Genomic DNA, 20,850 nt, shown 5'->3' on the forward strand with positions numbered 1-20,850 from the left:
TTTTGCTCCGTTGCTGCCTGAAGCTCGGCACGGGGGTCCACGCGGCGAGTGGTGCTCCCGGATCCTCCCGGCGATCCAACGACGGAGGCGGCAGCAACCCGCTCAAGCGACAGTGGAGCCCTGATTTTTTGAGAAAGGACAAGGATTTAGGAACTACCAGAGAAAAGAAGAAAGAATACATGAAGGAGTATACACTCACGCCGACACCGTCTGCGGCTGCTTCACCGCCTTGCGGAAGCGGGCCGCCTTCGTGGCCGCCTCATCCTGCCTGGTCGCCGCTGCCCCGCCCTTGGGCTTCTTCTGCCGGCTGCCAAACAAGCCCGACGCGGCACGACGCTTCTGCCCGCCGCCCCGAGCAGGGGGCGCGGCGGAGGAACCCGCGCCGTGGCCAGACGCTGGCTGGCGGCATGGGACGACTTCCGCCTTGTCGTCATTCGGCCAGTCGTCGAAGCTGACTCCAAGCCCGGAGCCGCCTGCCTCGCCGCCGGCTTGGCCGCCACCCGCCTCGGTGTTGTCATCCATGGCGGCCGCCCCCAAGTTGGGGTCCTCCAGGTCGTGCTCCGTCCGGTCGGGGAGGAATCGGCGCTCCGCCTCCGACCCGCCTGCAGGCCGAAGGAGAGGGCTCTGCCGAGACGTGCCGACTAGTCAGAGTCGGCCAAAAGGAACTCGGCGACAAAACTAAGAGAAGAAAGGGAAAAAGAAAACATACCGTGGGCGGCGGATGTGCTCGGGAATATGGCTCCTTGCCAAACTGCCATTCTGCGGAGAGCTTGCAGTTCGCAAGGTAATTCACCATATGGGCCACCTCGTCGTGCGGCATGTCCTTGGTACACATCCGACTCGGATCGAGCTGGCCGCTCATCTGACAGATCAGGTGAGGGCAGCTCTGAAGCGGAAGCACCCGGCGCACGACGAAGGCGGCCAGCAAGTCGGACCCAGTCAGGCCCTCCGACTGGATCATCACCCGCAGTCGGGCGACGGCCGCGGCTCCAGCCGGCGTCAGCGTCATGGCCCGATAGGACCACTGGGGCCGGCTACATAAGCCGGCAAATTGACGTAGTCGCCTTGCGGGGCGACGTTCTTCACGTAGAAGTATGACTTCTGCCAGAGCTTCACCGACTGGATTAGCGTGATGACGGGGAAGGGGTTGTCGGCTGCCACCCTCCGCATAGCGATGAAGGCGCCACTCTGAGCCGGCATGCCCTGCATACGCCTGCCCAGCTTGGACTGGAAGAACTCCCCCCAGAGCTCGAGGGTGGGGAGAACGCCAAGATAGCCTTCGCACAAGGTGACGAAGGCGGACAGCAGCACCACCGTGTTCGAGGTGAGGTGGTGCGGCTGGAGTTGATAGAATTCAAGGAAGGAACGGAAGAAAGCACTCGCTGGCAAGCCGATGCCGCGCAACAAATGCGAGCGGAAGACCACCCGCTCGCCTTCCTCCGGCTCCGGCGTGATCTCCTTCTCAGGCGCGAGACGGACCCGCACCTTATCCGCGCCGGGCAGCCCCCGCGTCTTGCGGAGGAACTCGACGTGGTCCACATGGACGTTGGAGCCGTCCCAGTCCCCGCTGTACTGCATGGCGGCGTGAGGCCAGCAAGAATGAGCGCAGCGGCGGGGAAAAGAATGGTGGGACGGCACAGCGGTGAGGCGCTGCTGTGAGGGGAAGCAGGAGGAAGAAGATGGCGGAGAGGAGAGGAGTGTGCGAGCGTCTGTCGCTTCCCCTCCTCCCCCTACTTATAGCCTCGTGCGGTGAAGCCGAGGAGGCGAGGTGTGGGGTGGGACGTGGGATTAACTGCACCCACTCCCCCACGTCCCGCGATTACTGCGCCCTAAAGACGTGCGGAAACCACCGTCGGAAGACGTGCGGACAGCTTTGGGCCGCAAAGAATCCGCGCCTGGGCGTAGGCGTAGGAGTGGTGGGCCCTTCGCCTGCGGCGGCGTCTTGTCACGCGCATGGGTTGGCAGGCTCTCTTCAGCTAGGGGATGCCACGTGGTTCGCGGGCGGCGGGCGGCCGGCCCGCAGCCCGGCGCACGCGCCAACAGACTCCCGCCTTCCGACTTTAAAAATTTCGCCAAGACGGCACGCCCAACCGGAGCCTGCTCCCAGCTGCTAGCTTGTCAAGATAAGAAGCTGCCCGAGCTTCTCGACCTCCACTCAACCTCGAAGCCCAATCAGCTTCGGGGACTACTGTCGGAGTAAATGGCCATGGGTAGCCTAACCGACTCCCCCTGGCTCTTCGTAAAATTATCAGGCCATTCGAGCCTTCAAGCATACAAAGCATAGGGCCGCCTTTCCCCGGCCGGCTATCCCCAGGGCCGACTCCCGGAAGGCGACCCAGTCTCAGAAAACCTCCCCCAAGAAAGATACGAGATAGCCGACTCCAGGAAACCGGCCCCAAGAGGACCGACTCCCAGAAGCCGGCTATGAAGAAAGCCGACTCCCAGAAGCCGGCCAAGACTGCACCCACTAAGACTGTACCCACATAACAGTGATAAGATGGGGCGTGGCCGTAGTACAACCCACTACCCCCAAATCCCGAAACAGGCATGGCCACAGGACGCCGTACGGGCCAGCCATCCCCCGTCCGGCGCGGCACTGTAGCCATGTTGGCCCCGACGTCACCCACGACAAGTGCCAGAACGGCCCGCGGGCAGCGGGCCCCTTTGCCAGGGAGACAACTGGAGACGGCCCTGCCTCCTCTAGTCGGACAGGGATGTGGCCGGCTCCCAATAGCCGGCTACCTCCCTCCCTCGAAGCATGCGCCCTGTTAAGGAGACAAGACGGGGTAAGGCTACAGTGAGAGCTTGCAAGGCGGCGACACTGTAGCCATGCTTACCTCGACAAAGCCCTCGTCATCAGAGGTGAGGCAACAGTAACCAGCCGCCGACAAAGCCCCCATGCGGTGGGGCCGGCGTGCCGGCCAAGAAGCCGGCAGCCGGCGGGACCCACCAGTCGGCGGGCCCCAATGACCGGTGGAGAAGCCGGCAAGCATGGACACTGATGGCTGGGACCCGTGCCTAGCCGGATTACCATTGTACCCCTGGGGGTAGGCCTATATAAACCCCCGGGACACCCATGCAAAGGGTTGGTCTCATAGAATTACACACACCACATAGAGAGAAAAGGAGAGCTAGCCTTGCCCTTCTTCTCCCTCTAACCCGACAGCTCAAGGAGCACTTGTAGCTACTTGTCTTGATCTAGTGATCATGCGGAGACCCCGCAGAGCAGGACTAGGGGTGTTATCTCCACGGAGAGCCCCGAACCTGGGTAAGATTCGCCGGCGTGCATGTCTTCGCCTCATCCCGTTTCCAGGCACCGGCGACGTCTTACTGGCTCCCACAATGATAAGCCACCCGTTGGCATATGTCGCACCTACCACCCGACAATTGGCCTACTCTTTTCGAGGATGCCCGTAAGTTCGTCTTATCTTGTGATGAATGTCAAAGAATAGGTAATATCGGTAAGCGTCAAGAAATGCCTATGAATTATTCACTTGCTGTTGAACCATTTGATGTTTGGGGATTTGATTACATGGGACATTTTCCTTCCTCTAACGGGTATACACATATTTTGGTTGTTGTTGATTATGTTACTAAATGGGTAGAAGCTATTCCAACCAATAAGGAAGTTATTTTCCCAAGGTTTGGAGTCCCTAGATATTTAATGACTGATGGTGGTTCACACTTTATTCATGGTGCTTTCCGTAAAATGCTTGCCAAGTATGATGTTAACCATAGAATTGCATCACCCTATCATCCTCAGTCTAGTGGTCAAGTTGAACTTAGTAATAGAGAAATAAAACTAGTCTTGCAAAAGATTGTCAATAGGTCCCGGAAGAATTGGTCTAAGAAATTAGATGATGCACTTTGGACTTATAGAACAACTTATAAAAATCATATGGGTATGTCTCCTTACAAAATGGTTTATGGAAAAGCTTGTCATTTACCTCTTGAGTTAGAACATAAAGCATATTGGGCAATCAAAGAACTCAACTATAATTTCAAACTTGCCGGTGAAAAGAGGTTATTTGATATTAGCTCATTAGATGAATGGAGAACCCAAGCTTATGAAAATGCCAAGTTATTTAAAGAAAAAGTTAAAAGATGGCATGATAAAAGAATCCAAAAGCGTGAGTTCAAAGTCGGAGAATATGTTCTTTTGTACACTCTCTTTTCAGATTCTTTGCAGGAAAACTCCTCTCCAAATGGGAAGGACCCTATGTTATCGAGGAGGTTTATCGGTCTGGAGCTATCAAAATAAATAATGTCGAAGGTACTAACCCGAAGGTTGTTAATGGGCAACGAATAAAACATTATATCTCGGGTACGCCCATTAATGTTGAAAGTAATATTATCCAAACTTTGACACCGGAAGAACACATAAAAGAGTCCTTCCAGAACACTCCCGAATCGTGAAAATAAGGAGGTACGTGATATGGTAAGTAAATGGACTCCGAAAAATCAGCAAAAATATTTTTTTGTCAGTTTTGGAATATTTGGAAAATAAGGAAAATAAGAAACTTCTAGGAAGCGTACCCTGGTGGGCATAAAACACCAGGGCGCGCCCAGGTGGGTTGTGCCCACCAGGGACACCTTCTGGACTCCGTTTCTCTCACGTTTGCTTGTTTCCCAAGATAAAAAATCTTTATATACCCCCCGAACCTATTGACAGTCGTATCACGGAAAAATCTTATGTTCTCTTTCCTTGTTGTTTTCTGACAGATCGAATCTACCATGGCCGCTCCATGCTCCTCCAAGGGCAAGTTCTTCGAGAACGTCATCAACCCATATCTATGGGAGGTGATGCAGCACCCTCAGGCTATCCAGATGCATGAGGGGGTGCTGCACATCCGTGATGTGCAAGGTCCCAAGGGGACGGGAACCGTGGAGGCCAGGCTTGAGGCTATGGAGTAGGAGGTCTTCCGATGCAAGGGGATGGTGGAACATGGACTCAATGCCAATCACCTCATGATCGCGGACTACACCCGTGATCTCAAGATGGATGGCAAGTCTATGAAGGACATCGTCTTCACCCTCAACGAGCAAATCAACTTCCTCCAAAGCCAGATCTATGATCTTCAAAACCAAGTCTTTGAATATGAGGCAAGGTTTAAAGGTATGAGTTTGGCTGCCAGTTTCAGGACCCGTGAGACTCACTCCTCCTCTTATAATGGTGAGCCTCTGCCATGGAAACCCGAGGACAAGATATCTTCATCACCACCTCCTTCTTCTTCATCACCAAAGGAAAATTGAGTATCGGGTATGGGCACTCCCCTTGGCTTCCGCCAAGCTTGGGGGAGGTGCGCAGGTATCGTATTATCCCCACTATCTTTTTGCCTTTACTTATTTTAGTTCGATCTTTTGCTTTAGATGAATAAAAGTTTAGTTCGATCCTTTCTTTTCGAGAGCTTGCTTAGTTATCTATCCTTGTAATAGTGTGCAAGATATATAATAAAGTTTAGTTTGAGTTTCTGCTTTCTTTACTTTCATGTTGCAATAAAAAGAAAGGATATAAATAAAAAAGAAAGGAAATAAAAGAAAAAGATCATATGCTAACCTTATGGTAGGTGATGGCACCACATAAGGAAAAGTATAAGTAGAAAATTTTATTAGAGATTGACAAACATAGCATTGGTCAATGATGCAACTCATGAAAGAATTAATAAGGGAAGAGAAGATTCACATATAAATACACTATCCTAGAAATCTTTTGTGATTTCGAGCCCCATCAAAATATTATATGCCAAAAACTGTTGACGTTGGACAAGGAAGACAACGTAATGATTTATGTTTGTCATATTCACATAGAAGTTATATTGTCATAGATCCTTCAACATGTGGTGCTTGCCCCTATCTTTGCTAGCCAAAAATTCCGCACTAAGTAGAGATACTACTTGTGCATCCAAAAACCCTTAAACCCAAATCTTATTTTCAAGAGTCCACGATACCTACCTAGGGATTGAGCAAGATCCCTCAAGTAAGTTGCCATCGATGCAAAAAGGCAATAAAAATTGCTTCTAAATGTGTGAGATCATTTAGTGTAAGAGAAAATTGAGCGTTGCACGAACTTGTGATGATGAAGAATTAAAGCGATAGACTGCATAATAAAGGTTGCTATCACAAGGGGCAATGCAACGTGACGTTCTTTTGCACTAAGGGGTTGAGCATACAAACAAATAAGTGCACGGCAACCTCTGCTTCCCTCTGTGAAGGGTCTATCTTTTAATTTTATGTTTTTTTTTACAGAATACTTTTATGCAAAGAGTCAAAGTTTTTCCCTCTATTCCTTTTTTATTTTTCTTCTTTGGCAAGCATCATGTGGTGAGGAAAGATCTAGGCACATATGTCCAGTTGAATATGGGTGGCATAAGTTATTACTGTTGACATCACCCTTGAGGTGAATACGTTGGGAGGCGAAACTATAAGCCCCTATCTTTCTATGTGTCCGGCTGAAACGTTTTGCTCATGTGTATGCGATGAGTGTTAGCAATCATAGAAGACTATATGATTGTTGAGTATGTGGACTTGCCTAAAGGCTCTGATACGCGACCCTTCCTAAAAAATGATGAATTATAGTTACAAAGTTGACTAAGAACATAGTTTGTTGGTTTCTAATAGAGTTTATGCTTTATACTTCGATTGTGTGATGAACTGCTACTTATTCATGAGAAGTCTATGATAAAAGCTCTATGATAAAAGTCTTGTGTTTAAATTTGTTGCTGTTATAATAATCTACATGATGCTTCTATGTCTGTATATTATTTTTATCGACAACTCTCTCTCTAAGCATGTGGACATGTTTTTCGATTTTGGTTTTCGCTTGAGGACAAGCGAGGTCTAAGCTTGGGGGAGTTGATACGTCCATTTTGCATCATGTTTTCCTACTGTTATTTATGATGTTTTTATGCATAATAATGCTTTTGTAGTAATTCTAATGCCTTTTCTCTCATAATATGCAAGGTACACACAAAGAGGGAGAATTCCGGCAAATGGAAATCTGGACCTGGAAAAGCTACGTCAGGCCACCTATTCTGCACAACTCCAAACAAGCTGAAACTTCACGGAGATTTTTTATGGAATATATGATGAATATTGGAGAAAATAAGTACCAGAGGGGGCCCACCAGGTGGACACAACCCAGACGGGCGAGCCAGGGAGCCCATGCGCGCCCTGGTGGGTTGTGCTCACTCAGGCCCACCTCCAGTGCCCATCTTCTGGTATATAGGTCATTTTGACCTAGAAAAAATAAGGGGAGGACTATCGGAAGGAGCGCCGCTGTCTCGAGGCGGAACTTGGGCAGGAGCACTTTTGCCCTCTAGCGGAGCGATTCCGCCGGGGGAACTTCCCTCTCGGAGGGGGAAATCATCGTCATCATCATCATCAACAACTCTCCCATCTTGGGGAGGGAAATCTCCATCAACATCTTCAACAGCACCATCTCATCTCAAACCCTAGTTCATCTCTTGTGTTCAATCTTGTTACCAGAACTATAGATTGGTGCTTGTGGGTGACTAGTAGTGTTGATTACATCTTGTAGTTGATTACTATATGGTTTATTTGGTGAAAGATTATATGTTCAGATCCAATATGCTATTTAATACCCCTCTAATCTTGAGCATGATTATCATTTGTGAATAGTTACTTTTGTTCTTGAGGTCACGGGAGAAATCATGTTGCAAGTACTCATGTGAACTTGATATGTGTTCGATATTTTGATAGTATGTATGTTGTGATTCCCTTAGTGGTGTCATGTGAACGTCGACTACATGACACTTCACCATATTTGGGCCTAAGGGAATGCATTATGGAGTAGTAAGTAGATGATGGGTTGCGAGAGTGACAGAAGCTTAAACCCCAGTTTATGCGCTATTCCGTAAGGGACCGATTGGATCCAAAAGTTTAATGCTATGGTTAGAATTTATTCTTAATACTTTTCTGGTAGTTGTGGATGCTTGCGAGAGGGTTAATCATAAGTAGGAGGCTTGTTCAAGTAAGAACGGCACCTAAGCACCGGTCCACCCACATATCAAATTATCAAAGTAGCGAACACAAATCAAACCAACATGGTGTAAGTGACTAGATGAAATTCCCGTGTACCCTCAAGAATGCTTTGCTTATTATAAGAGACCATTTTGGCATGTCCTTTGCCTCAAAAGGATTGGGCTACCTTGCTGCACTTTTGTTACTACTATCGTTACTTGCTCGCAAATTATCTTGCTGTCAAACTACTCTGCTACTTACAATTTCAGCACTTGCAGACATTACCTTGCTGAAAACCACTTGTCATTTCCTTCTGCTCCTCGTTGGGTTCGACACTCTTACTTATCGAAAAGAGCTACAATTGATCCCGTATACCTGTGGGTCATCATTGGGGAATAAGACCTCCTTTGTATAGTGGTGGGGCGAATCCAACCATTACTTGTTCTGCCCGCACCCAAGCGGCAAATCCAACCGTTACTTTGTACTACCTCTAGGTGTGATTGTTCTAGCTGACGCCTGCGAGTACAAGAGTACAAAGGCGATAGTGTCGCCGAAGTGGTACTACCGTTCCCATATGCGGTACTGCCGCGAGGGGTCACAGGACACAGATGCCAAGGCAGAAGTACCGCACGAAGTGGTAGCTTAGTACAGCCGCTCTAGTACCGCTAAAATAGTCTGGGCAACAGAAGCCCTAAAATAAGCGGTACGCGTCAGTAGAATGCGGTACTGCCGCAATAAGCGGTACTACCGCTCTACTACCATTAATTATGGGGAGGCCTAAAACAAGAGGTATTGGGTACGGTACTGGTCTGCGACAGTACCGCCAAGCGATGCTATCGTGGACCAGCGCGATACTACTGCTTGAGTGCTTCAACTTTGCCAAGTAAAAACGGTGAACTCCTACATGTTGCCGGAATGGTTAGTGGGTGCATATGTGTAAGTGTACGTGTTGATTTCACCCAAACCTTTTCAAAGCGAATCCCTTCTTAATAGTACGGTTTTCCTACGACTCATGTCCACCAAAAAAAGAAACGTCGGAAAAACCGTCTTCACTCTTATTGTTACCAAGGGGAATAAATTCGTCTTGTGCCATATATAAGAATATCTAAAATGCTCAATGTGAACGGTTAGTCCGTAAAACACATTGTCATCAATCATCAAAACCATTAGAGAGAAATATGCCCTAACAAATGGAGAGGAGCTTGTGTTGGAGATCATGGGCCGACTGCATGTCAAGTCGCCGTCGCTGTTTAGGTGCATCTGCAAGGCCTGGTGCAACACTATCTCCATTAACGCACTAGCGCGCCGTTTTGCCTGGTCCATCTCCATCCCCAGATGCCATGCTTACTCCTCTCGACCAACACTAAAGAAGACCATACGAACAAGGTCACCACCATCTGCAGGACCTTGTAAATGTAAAAAGATGGAAAGCGAGTATTATTCATGCGCATATATATATTTTGTTCTATATCATCTTGGTGTGTGCATATATCCAATATTTTTTGTGAAGGCAAGATGGACAATAGATGTCAAGCCAGCGTTTCGTTCTTCGAGGACTGCAAATACGCATGTATGGTCTGAGCACATGAATAAGTACCAGAACTATGTAACATGGCTAGTGAAGCTTTATTCACGGCCGCAGCTAGCGAATCACAGCCAGAAGAGATGATGGAGTTCCTCAAGAGTATATTGGTTGACAAAGAAAAAACTGATTGGGATCATGGTCGGAAATCGTTTGTTTCTTTGTCGGCCTACTTCTTTTCTGCTCGCGAATGCTACACCGATGAAGTCGAAGACCCAAACCCAATAGTTTCAAAAGGGAGACCAACTACCAAAGAATCCAACAAGAGGATGTAATCTAAGCGCGAGAGGTTGAGAGGCAAAAAAAAGCTAATGAAGTTCATGTACATGTTTACCTCTTTGTTCATTTTCATATGTGTTTACAGTGTAATTTACTCCCTTGGAGAGTGTTAAAATATTTTTCTTCAATTTTGCCAGGAAAGCAAAAGGCACTAGGTAGAGGCGGAGAAAAGAGAAAGATTCAGATGCAGAAGATGGATCATTGGAGGATGCAGAGAAGAGAAAGATTCAGAATGCAGAAGATGATAAGGTGGCGAGGGGCAAGAAGAGACCATTGAAGGATGCAGAAGAAGATTGTGCAAAGCCAAAGAAGTGAGTATTTAGCATTGTGATGTGTAGTGAAACATGTTTAGTTTGTTGGTAGTCTATTCATCTATTTGGAAACGGAAGTGTGCTGGAAAGGTCAAAAATGGAAGCCTCGATAGGAATTATGAACACATCGACGGATTGAAATGTGGAAACCATCAAATAATGCATTTTTAGTGATGTAGGTTTTTCGTAATTTTATCATTTTTTGACGTGCAGTTTTTTGAATTTTGATTAAATTATAGTCAAATTTCATACTTGTTATCAAAATAAAGTCAAATCAAAAGCCTCATTTTGAAACATGAAATTCAGCGTTAGTTTTCAAATTTTCAAAATAGAAACCTTATTTTATAAAATTAAAAATAGCGTGTTCATTTTCTTTAAAAATAATAATTATTTTACACGCAAAATTAATATTTTTTATCAAATGCTTGACAAAATAGGAATCTCATTTTTGAAACATGGAAAATGGGTGATATTTTGAAATCATACTATCTTGAAAAATGTTGATTTTGAAATATGAAATAAGCGTGTTCAACAATATATAATATGTTTGAGCTGAAATTTGAGCGTTTTGGTCAAAACAGAACCCTCGTTTTTTAGATTTGTAAATAGCATGCTGGTTAAAATAGAAATCTCATTTTTGAAATAAAAATGGGTGATATTTTGAAATCATGCTTTATTGAAAATGTTGATTTTCAAATAATAAATAAGCATGTTCATTTTAAATAACATATGATATATTTTGTGCTGAAATTTCAGTATTTCGGTCAAAACAGAACCCTCATTATTAAGATTTGAAAATGGCATGCTGATTTTCATAAATTTTATCATTTTTTACGTGCAAAATTCATAAATTTGATGATCTTCTGGTCAAAATATGAAACTAACATGTAGTCCATATGAAAAATGGTTACATTTTCTTTTCGGGAAATTGCATCATTTCAAAATTCTACTAAAAAAAGAAACACCATTTTTACATTATAGTCATGTTGGGCAAAATTCTAGTCCAAATATAAATGTTGGATTGTAAATTTGATTTAGCGTCTCAACATAGCATATTTTATATTTTGGTGTGAAATGAGCTGAGTGTATTGTAGCCCTTTGTGTAGTGAATAAAAAATAGCAAAATCGCAGTACTGATTGCCAAGCTAGTACAATTTGAAGGAGAGTAGTAGGATGGTTACACTAGAAGCCACATATATGTACATTTACATGCCAAGTAGGTCACAAAATAGAAGGTGGATGATCTTCATATCCAGTTAGACCCAAAAGTTGATACTACCAAGTTCATTACCGCATAACACCTACCATTAAACACATAAGTTCGTACTGTATACTACTACATACATATCCTAATCTGCCATTCAATCAGGGTTTATCACATGGGCCAATGAATCATCAAACCACTGGTCATGTTGACCTTATTGAACCTGAACACAGCCATTTCAACTTCTTTCATCATGGTGTCCTCGACAACTTTTCACCAGTTCTGCCTCATGATCGCACGCCCGTCACTCTTACCCATCATAAACCGGATCTTTTTAGAACCTTCAAAATACACATCGGTGACAGACACAACCATGCGTTTATACAGATAATCCTTTTTATCTCAGAGTTATTGGCGTACCGTGATGCTATGTGACTAACTATGGACAAATTGTTATCTCATGTAATAACTGAGTCTGATTGTCAAAACCTTTGCAACTTGTGGATGCAAGGCGATGACAGGTCCGTAGGATGGCAAGTTTTCAGAGAGATGTAGTCTTATGTCTGGAGTTTTCAGGGATTCAAACTTGTCTACACTTATAGGGAGGCCAATGTGGCGGCTCACCTTTGTGCTAGATACTCCTTTTCCTTACATGTTAATCAGTATACTTTCGATGTAATCCCTGAGTTTCTGATTGAGCATATGATCCGCTTGAAGGAATAAAATGCCTGATGGGCAGTTCTCAAAATAAAGGGCAGACAATGCAAGAGCTTGCCTGTAAAGTATCCAGTGAAATTCAAGAAAGACATGGCGTAGTTGATGTTTTCCAAATGCCGTTTTAAAGTGCAAAATTGTACAGATAGCACTACAGAGTTCGCTGATTCAGAACATACTTCGGCCAGAACAAGGCAACATTACTGATAAAATACTTGGATTTAGGGTCATAATTTTTTTTGCCTCAGTGCTCTTGACCTTGTACTTTATAGGTTCAAGACCCCACAAAGCCTATCCGGCCTGACAACTTTAGTTGAATGATCTGATCCCGAAGCAAGCCTTTCCAAAATACCTCTAGCTGGAAACTTGACCAGACCACAATCCAACCCGTATGAAATGGGATAATTAAGTACAATGTGAAGGCACTCGAGCGCATCAAAATTCGCAGCTAAAGCTCAATCAAAATCAAGGGAGCACTCGTAGTCATCACCTTCACGAACTTGACCGAAGGAACTGTACGCGAGATGATCACCCTTCTTCATCTTGCCACCAAGAAAGCTCTGGGGATCCTTGTCATCATGCTGCACCCTTCCGGTTACCTCCAGGCACAAGCCATTCTTTCCGAGTTTCTTGCTCTGTTTTACCCTGTCGGTTCTCGGCTTCACAGGTCCTGTTTCAACGAAGACTGGTTGCTCTCTGATCGAGGGGCTGGGCTGTATGCGTTGAACCTGATGCATCTGTTCTAGTGGTCTCATGATCCCTTGGTCAGATTCCGACTCTGCGGCATCATCCTTGTTCAAAATTACCTGCAGAAGATACTTGCAAAATTATATCGGCGTCGAAATGTTTCTTTTCTTATTGAAAGCTTCCAAACTGTGAACCGAGCCTGCAGGAACGAGTTACTACCTTACGGCCCACCAAATCAAATGTGACCGTCACTTTCCCCTTTTGTTTTTCAGCTGCATCCTGAGCTTCGTCGTGCACCTTCTTTAGGTTTGTCTTCTCCTGAAGCGAGAAAAATAGAGAACTGCAATAAATGTCTTTGTATATATCATCCAATTAGAACAACTTGCCTTTCAATATCCTAAAAAACAGTCACACAACATCCTATCATTGTCTAATCCATCAAATTACATCTTTTATCATATATACTCATAAAAATAGATGATATATGCATAATTTTTAGGAGTAAAGAGTTGATTGCTGAAATGGGCTGATTCTGAGCACCAAAGAAAAATACATTGCATAAATAAATCCTATAATAAATATAAACATAAATTTTCACATTATGGCTAGGTGTTGTATGCAAATTTCGGTTAATAGCTAAAAGTTTTTCCTTACGACTTAATCACTAAAATAAAGGACAGTGAAGATCAACAAATGGGAAAGAATCGGAATGAGTGGATATATACGAGTATGAGCCACAAGGGATGAGATGGATGGAACAATGAAATAGAAACAATCAAACGTCGATTACCTTAGATGAGAGCCAACTATTTCCTTCCATTTCAAAATAGTCACTTTGATCATCATAAACTTTAGTTCTTGCCGCAGAGTTTCTGTCATAGTCAACAAGCCTCTTTGCATAAGCTTCAGCTGCAACTTCTGTGTCCGAAAGAGGAACTCCAACATCACTTAAACCCGCATATGTACTACCTTCCATCAAGACAAGTGAGCCACAGAAACTACATGGTCCCTCGCCCTCTTGTTCACACACAATTTTTCCACATGATAAGCAGTTGCTAACAAGATTGTGCAGCCGTGCTTGGCATGAACAAGGTTTCCCCTGCTTGAAGACAATAGAACCCTTTGCTGCCTCAGCAAGGGAGATGGCCTTTCCTCCCTTCTTTTTTGGACCTCTCTTGGAGGCAGCAGGGGTCTCAGCAGCATCTGATTGACTCTTGGAACTCTGACTAGAAGAAGATGCTGGATCTTTTTGTGTACGTGTATGTTTCTTTGTTTGGGCAGTTGCTGCATCAGCAGATGGCTTCAAATAAGGCTGAAGGTTAGACGACTGCGAGCTTCCAGCTCCTTTTGAGGGATCAATGTAGCCCCTCCTCTGCAAGTACTCCTGAATGAGGTCCTGCGCGGCTTCTGCTCCAACAATATTCTGCAGAATTGTACACATAGAATGATCAACATTTTACTTCACCTAAGTAACAGTAGTTTCCACAATTCATGGCGTGTGCATAATATAGAACATGATAAGCTGATAAACAGTGGTGTCACTCAGAAGAAGCAGTCTGGAGTATGTACAAGTACAACTCCAAACGAATTAAAAAAATGGAACTAGAGCTCCTTTATAACACAAAATGGCCACACATAAAATTTGAGAAAGCCATGCACAATGCCCAATTGAGAAAGGTTAATGCAAAACTACAGTGACACGGATGTCAAGAGCACACATTAGTTTCATCATGATGGTATTTGGGCTGAATGTGCCCAGGTCATCCTTTCAACTATATTCGAGATGCTCCGCAAAAGATATGTAGACACACTGCCAAACCAATAGTCAATGTACATGCTCACAAGAAAGCAAATCATTTTCATCACAATCCACAATACTTGTGTCGATCAGATCAGCAAGACAAGGGCAGGCTAACTATGCACTAGTCTAAGTTTCCCTTAAAGATGTAACTACATCTCAAGCTCTAGATTGCCAGCGAACATGCACATATGCATATATTAAGTAATAGAACAGATAAGATGCTCAAAACATACTGACAAAACATTAGGTTACAAAATGGGATTCATGATGATATGATTCTTTTTTCATTTTTTTCTCTTTTCTTTTGAAAGAATGATGATATGATTCTTTAAGCACCATGTTCTCCACTGGCCGCATACAAGTCTAACATGACACGCTTTGATCATTCATCAGTTTAAAACTAACAGACAACCCTCAACCAGAAATAGCAAACTGCCAGTGGCACAATGCAGCAACCAGACTATCGAAACTACTAGTGACAATTATCATCAAGCTCTGAAGGTTGATCTGACGTGAAACCGATCCTAACGTCAGCCAAATTTACTAAAAACCGCACAAACCCTAAATCTGAGAAAACCCCCAACCGGATGCAGATCAGGCCGCCGCGCCAAACAAGCACACACGCGCAGCAAGCTCAAATCAGAAGGCCGAGCGCGACGCGATATGGATCATGTGCTGCAAGCTATCGTTCCGATGACGGAGGGGCGTGTGGTGGGGGTACGGACCGCGAGGTAGTCGGCCGCGTCGGGCGGAGGCGCGAGCTCGCAGAAGGAGACGAGGCCGGAGATGAGGCCGTCGTCGAGCTCCAGGGCGCTCCCCGTGCGGCCCCTCAGTTCCTGCAGGGCGCCCTTCAGCCACTCGCCGGACGTGCTCGCCGACGTCGCCATCGCCGCCGCCGTTGCCACGAGCGCGGAGGCGTCTTGCTCCTAGGAGAAAAGAACGGGTGTGTGTCACTTTGCAATTTGGACCCCAAGTTATACGACAAATAAACGAAAGGGTCTCCCGTCTACGTTTTCTGGCTTTGCGCTTGCATTTTATCTGATTTACAGAAAGGTCCCCACCTTATCCCCACGAGGCCGTGAGGCTTTCTTCCCCAGCGAGCAGAGAGAGCAGAGAAGTGAGAAGCGCGCGCCCTTTCCGATGGCCTCCACGTCGTCGTCTCCGCTCTCTCTTGTCCTCCTCCGGCCGCTCCCATGCAGATCCCTCCTCCTCTCCAAGCACGGGAGGCCATTTCCCACCCCAAGAACCGGCCGCCTGGCAGCGTCAGCCGCAGCAGGAGCTCAGCAGCGGTTGCTGCGGCCGCCGGAGACCGGCCGCTGGAGCAGGAGCTCGAGGAGCGGCAGAGACTTCGCGTGCTTATCCTACAACAACCCGCCACCGCCTTCCAGTAAGGTGATGCGCCACCGCTCCATTTCTTGATGCCCTACCCTACTGAGGCTAGCAGCAGTGCTTCTTGTTGCTTGGTGCAGAATTTAGGTTCTTGAAAGAGCAGAAGAACTTGTGTTGAAATTTGAAACACGTCCAGTGCATCAATAGAAAAATGTGGCCGGTGCATTGGTGAACTATCAATCTATGTGCAACGATATTATCTAGCCATGGAAACTTACTGAACTCTAGTTGGACTGTGAATATTCCTGTCTTTCTGGTGTTGCCCTGCTGACAATCAGACTTTGTTGCGTTATTTGGATGTAAGCAGGATTCGAACGAGTGGCCCGTCCTTCGCCGATGGGATGTGCCATGGGAGTGGCAAACTGTTGTCCTCAGCATGGTGGGCTGTGGAGTAAGGTACTCTTATCCTGCACACCGGATGGTTATTTTCGCAGAAGTATCTTTGTATATGCATGCTGGCTGTGGTTGGTGATGCCTATTTGCAGTTTTAGGCATGGTTAACGCTAAGAAAGTATCCTGAGCGTTCTTTAGACAGCTTTGCTCTGACAGGATTGGTTGAGCAGTCGATACTGCAATACGTAGGGTTTTCAGCCGCGGGGGCAACTATAGATGAGAAGGCAGAAATACTGTTCCTCGGACAACTGTATGGATCTATTCTTACTCGATACTTTTTCTGGTAGTGTGTACATACTAAAGGATGGATATTGCCCATTTCAAAATATCCAATTCTGTTTATTTTTGTTGTCTTATGCAGTAGCGTGACTGCTGTTGTGCTTGGTGTTATATTTAGCATCACCAATACCTTCCGACCATTCCCTGAGGATGTCTTCTGTTACGGTCAGGACATGATCTTATTAATATGCTTACTTTTAGTTCATTTGATCTTGTGCAAAGAGAGTGGTGCATTCTTTCTTGTAGACTAATGTTTTCAACTGTCAGAAGTGCTGTCGGTTATTTACTGCAACTGGAGTTTCCTTGTAACTATGAATTTAGGGGTTCCTCTTTTTCATGAATGCTGCTTTTAACACTTTAGTCAAGGTCAAAGATTATTTTTGTGATTTTCTGTTAGGAAGTAAGTTGACACTGTGTTTGGGACTAAAGGCTTTGTTGTTGTTGAAGTACATTGACATTGTAATTTTGACCTTTCAGATGTCAAAGAACCATTCAAGCTGCAAAATGGCTGGCTTCTGTGGGCTGGTATTGGCCTCTTTGGTGCAGTCATTTCCATTGCTTTAGTTGGAGCTGCCATGACCTATCTGAATGGTGCACCTCCAGAGAGAGAGGTCAGGCTCTGTTATACTCCCTCCATTCCTAAATATTTGTCTTTCTAGAGATTTCAACAAGTGACTACATACGGAGCAAAATGAGTCTTTACAGACTTACACTAGTCTGCTCCTTACACTTCTGTCACCTTACAGACTTACACTAGTCTGACTCCATCCACCTTTAATTTGCACCCCGATTTGTTCATTGAAAAGTAATATGGTAAATAAAGCATTTTGTTGGACAGTTCAGAATATGCCAAATGTAAAAGTTCTTCCTAAGAATCTGTTTTGTTTTCATATGGCCAATCTTTTGACGTATCTTAAGCCCACTTGAGCCTAGCTTTATGTAATCACTTTTACTCATGCAAGACTAACTCAATATATTCATAACCTGAGACTGTTCTATATGTTCTCTGTCAAAAAAGAAAGACTGTCCTATACTTTGGAGTTAGTACGAAATGATTGTCAAATCAAACGATACATTTGCCAGAACAGAGAGCTATGTTGTTAAACATTTGGAAACATAGATTCTCTTATTTTTGGTTGGCAATTGATTTCTCTGAGATGCCTTATAATTTTGGATGTTCAGAATTTTTTATACCTATCCTATATGTTGTACAACTACTGCAGTTAACCCATTTAATGGGTACTACTACATGACTACTGATCTATTTCTGGACTCTCTTTGTTATTGCAGAAGGACTCGCTGGTCCTTTTACTGCCACTAATTGGCTCATCAACTCTCAGGTAGCATCTCACTAGCTTTTGTGTTTTACTTGCCGGCTGTCACACCAGCTATCAGAACTTTATTTATTTTTCAAATTTTAAAATTGGTAGCACTGCCTATTTGGTGGGGATTACTGGAGTTCTAGCACCAATTCTGGAGGAGACTGTGTTCCGAGGATTTCTAATGGTGTCCTTGACTAAGTGGTAAAAGTTGATATTGTATTTATTTTTCTAGAGCTTGCAGTTTTGCATGTCGGTGTATTGAATAGTTTGCTTTTGGTACAGGTTTCCTACTCCAGTCTGCGTGATTCTCAGTGCTGCTGTATTTGCCTTCGCCCATTTGACACCTGATCAATTCCCACAACTGTTTGTACTTGGTAATTTTCTAGGAGATTCAAAACTAATGTGGAAAACCAATTGAATTCCATTTTTGCCATCTGTGCATGAACATACTTAGTTGCCGACAAACTTTGCCATATGGTTCATGTTGCTGTAGGGGATGCTGCTGTTGGGACTTCCCCATATTGGGGCAAACCAGCAGCGCATGGCACCCTGCCACCAGTAGCGAGTCCAGTGCGCGCATCTTTAGGGAAGCTTCATGTTAGAGATAAAGTCCCCATATCAGTCTATCTGGTAGCAGGAAATTGGTGGTGAGGCAGCAGTTCAGGATAATTAGGAAAGACGTAGTATAGGACTTGAATTAGTTCCCAGTTAGTCCCGAATCTTAGGGATCAGATTAGGTGGTAGTTATCCTTATTTGAACAATATTCAACATCAGCTGTTGTGTTTGTTACATCTGGTGTAACCGTTATGTGGTATGTTATAATTGTGGTCTTCTCTTCTAAAGAAAGAAGCCAAAACTGGCTACAGAAATATGACAGACAAAGCTGTTGCGATGAAACAAAGAACAGGCACAACATGCAACATTTTGTGTAATTCGGTCTGAGGACTACAATCTGTCAGTGGTGTCTTCTTCAGGACAAATTATCAGTTTTACCATTATGTTGATACAAATTTTGTGAATGTTCCGCAGGTGTTGCACTGGGGTTTACATATGCTCAAACTCGCAATCTTCTAGCTCCTATTACAATACATGCATTTTGGAACTCGGGAGTTATACTACTGCTAACCTTTCTTCAGGTACGTCTTATCATCTGTGTCAGTAATTTGCTGGATGAAAATGCTAAGGAAATTATGAGTTGATTAACATGCAGAATATTGCACATGAGCAGGGGCAGCTAATTCATGTTCCCTTCTTCCTATGTAACTGACATATGATCTTTTATTGCTTCAGTTGCAAGGGTACGATATCAAGGAGCTATTGGGGGCGTCTTGAAGTCTTTATAACCGTCCGGATTTTAGCTTTGTGCATATCCTTGAGTAACTTCTGCAAAAAGATCTGGAAGAACAATGAGCTTTCCTTTATTCGACTGCTTAGTGTATGATCTTACTGGGTAAGGCACGCAATGTATGGTCTACAAGATGTCTTACAAAATATGATTATGTATGGTTCTTTCCATACTACTGCCAATCTTCGTGGTGGAAAATGTCCAATCATACAAATATACAATACGGTTATTGCTATAAGAAATGCATTGTACTTGTACGTAGCTTTCAGGTTGGCTCAATGATTCTTCCTCGCAAGTGGGCAATGGATGTTCATACCATGCTAGCATTAAGTAAAACTTATACCAATAAATCTATCTCACTGGGATTTTCTATTATTTTTCCTATGGATGTACTGTGTGAATGGAGGGAACTGCAGGTATGCACCAAGTTGTTCTTTCTTTGCTACATGATTGACATGCTCTGGCTTGTCCTATGTAGTAACTTCTTTTGAGTAAAGAGGTTGATGTTAACGGCTTCATTATACTATCGGGAGGTCAGATGTTGCTTTCTGGGCCAGTCCATTTCAGCCACACAAAAAATTAGGCCGTGCAATGTAAGTTCTGTAGTGTGCATGGGCAAACAAATTATGAGGATGCATGAAAAATGCTCCTTTTAAGATAGTAAATTAGCAAGATATGTGTTGCTGGCACCACATATTTGCTCAAAAGGGTTGTAGGAAAAGGAATGCATAAAAATTGGAGTTGATTTTTCATTTCCTTTCTAAAAACTATCTGATTCATGGCAGCTCTAATGACTCGTATTTAACCAGCTTTGCAAATGCGAATGTAATCCAGGGCCAGAGTTGTTAAGATGAAATGGTCAAATTTCCTCTCACATTTCACAGTAACTCAGCAAGTATCTATTTTTATATGCTCCTAAGATATAAGATATGGAACATCTGTAAGCTCCCCGATGGCATGCTTTGGCTGCAAATTTCCAGCACTATAGCTTGACGCACATTTGGCTCGATAGTCCCAAAGACTCAAAAGCTGGGACTCCTTTTCTTATCAAACAAACAGAAGATACAACCCTCGATACAAAATCTAGCACAGGTTGGAAGATATGGTACCATAATGTAGATTGCAGAGTCCTAAACATGCATTTGTTGGTGTGTGTGCTCTATTTTTAGCAAGTTCACAAAAATTGGAAAAGGAAAAAACCAACCCGCAAATTAGGCAATAAAACAAAGATAATGCCCATTTGGCAAGAACGTTCTGGTGCTCCAAGAACTACAAACCAAGAATGCGACAAGGACATCGAGAAGGTATGCGTTTGAAGAGTTCAACCCAAACCATCTCCCAATGTGGATCATGGTAGAAGACAAGAGTTGTGAACGTGATCATGTTTTGTTTTCAAAAACATGGAATTGATTGGGTGGTAATATCCTGCCTGGAATTGGGGAGGCATGGGAAATTTCTGAGTTCTTTTTGGTACTAAGTTATTTGTACGTTGTAACATGGCCAAAATCTTGTCTTTAAGCCGTTGGCATGATTATTATGTCAGCTGATTCAGCGCAGGAAAGA

The 20,850-nt window shown here is 44.4% G+C and overlaps 2 protein-coding genes across 2 annotated transcripts; one reads left to right on the forward strand and one right to left on the reverse strand.

Moving 5' to 3' along the window:
- Positions 1–12,172: 12,172 nt before the first annotated feature.
- Positions 12,173–15,570, reverse strand: LOC123121691 (activating signal cointegrator 1). The gene is made up of 4 exons (XM_044541708.1): positions 15,284–15,570; positions 13,548–14,180; positions 12,977–13,075; positions 12,173–12,876 (listed from the first exon to the last, which is right to left on the reverse strand). Exons 1-4 carry the CDS (start codon positions 15,443–15,445, stop codon positions 12,526–12,528), a joined length of 1,245 nt encoding a protein of 414 aa, XP_044397643.1. The 5' UTR covers positions 15,446–15,570; the 3' UTR covers positions 12,173–12,525.
- A 44-nt stretch (positions 15,571–15,614) lies between these two features.
- LOC123121693 (uncharacterized) lies at positions 15,615–19,582 on the forward strand. The gene is made up of 10 exons (XM_044541710.1): positions 15,615–15,950; positions 16,255–16,343; positions 16,483–16,590; positions 16,702–16,784; positions 17,097–17,230; positions 17,910–17,959; positions 18,050–18,142; positions 18,224–18,315; positions 18,972–19,078; positions 19,233–19,582. The coding sequence occupies exons 1-10, from the start codon at positions 15,699–15,701 to the stop codon at positions 19,272–19,274; spliced, it is 1,050 nt and encodes a 349-aa protein (XP_044397645.1). The 5' UTR covers positions 15,615–15,698; the 3' UTR covers positions 19,275–19,582.
- The last annotated feature ends 1,268 nt before the right edge of the window (positions 19,583–20,850 follow it).

Source organism: Triticum aestivum, chromosome 5D, assembly GCF_018294505.1.
Source record: "Triticum aestivum cultivar Chinese Spring chromosome 5D, IWGSC CS RefSeq v2.1, whole genome shotgun sequence".
NCBI classification, from domain to species: domain Eukaryota; kingdom Viridiplantae; phylum Streptophyta; class Magnoliopsida; order Poales; family Poaceae; genus Triticum; species Triticum aestivum.

What these genes read in the sequence shown, in the direction of transcription:
- LOC123121691 (XM_044541708.1), bottom strand. Translation starts at nt 15,445, where the DNA reads ATGGCGACGTCGGCGAGCACGTCCGGCGAGTGGCTGAAGGGCGCCCTG. An exon ending in ACGCGGCCGACTACCTCGCG is followed by an intron (nt 14,181 to 15,283) that starts GTCCGTACCCCC and finishes ACAATTCTGCAG; the next exon opens with AATATTGTTGGAGCAGAAGC. An exon ending in TTGATTTGGTGGGCCGTAAG is followed by an intron (nt 12,877 to 12,976) that starts GTAGTAACTCGT and finishes TATCTTCTGCAG; the next exon opens with GTAATTTTGAACAAGGATGA.
- LOC123121693 (XM_044541710.1), top strand. Translation starts at nt 15,699, where the DNA reads ATGGCCTCCACGTCGTCGTCTCCGCTCTCTCTTGTCCTCCTCCGGCCG. An exon ending in ATACTGTTCCTCGGACAACT is followed by an intron (nt 16,591 to 16,701) that starts GTATGGATCTAT and finishes TGTCTTATGCAG; the next exon opens with TAGCGTGACTGCTGTTGTGC. An exon ending in ATGGTGTCCTTGACTAAGTG is followed by an intron (nt 18,143 to 18,223) that starts GTAAAAGTTGAT and finishes CTTTTGGTACAG; the next exon opens with GTTTCCTACTCCAGTCTGCG.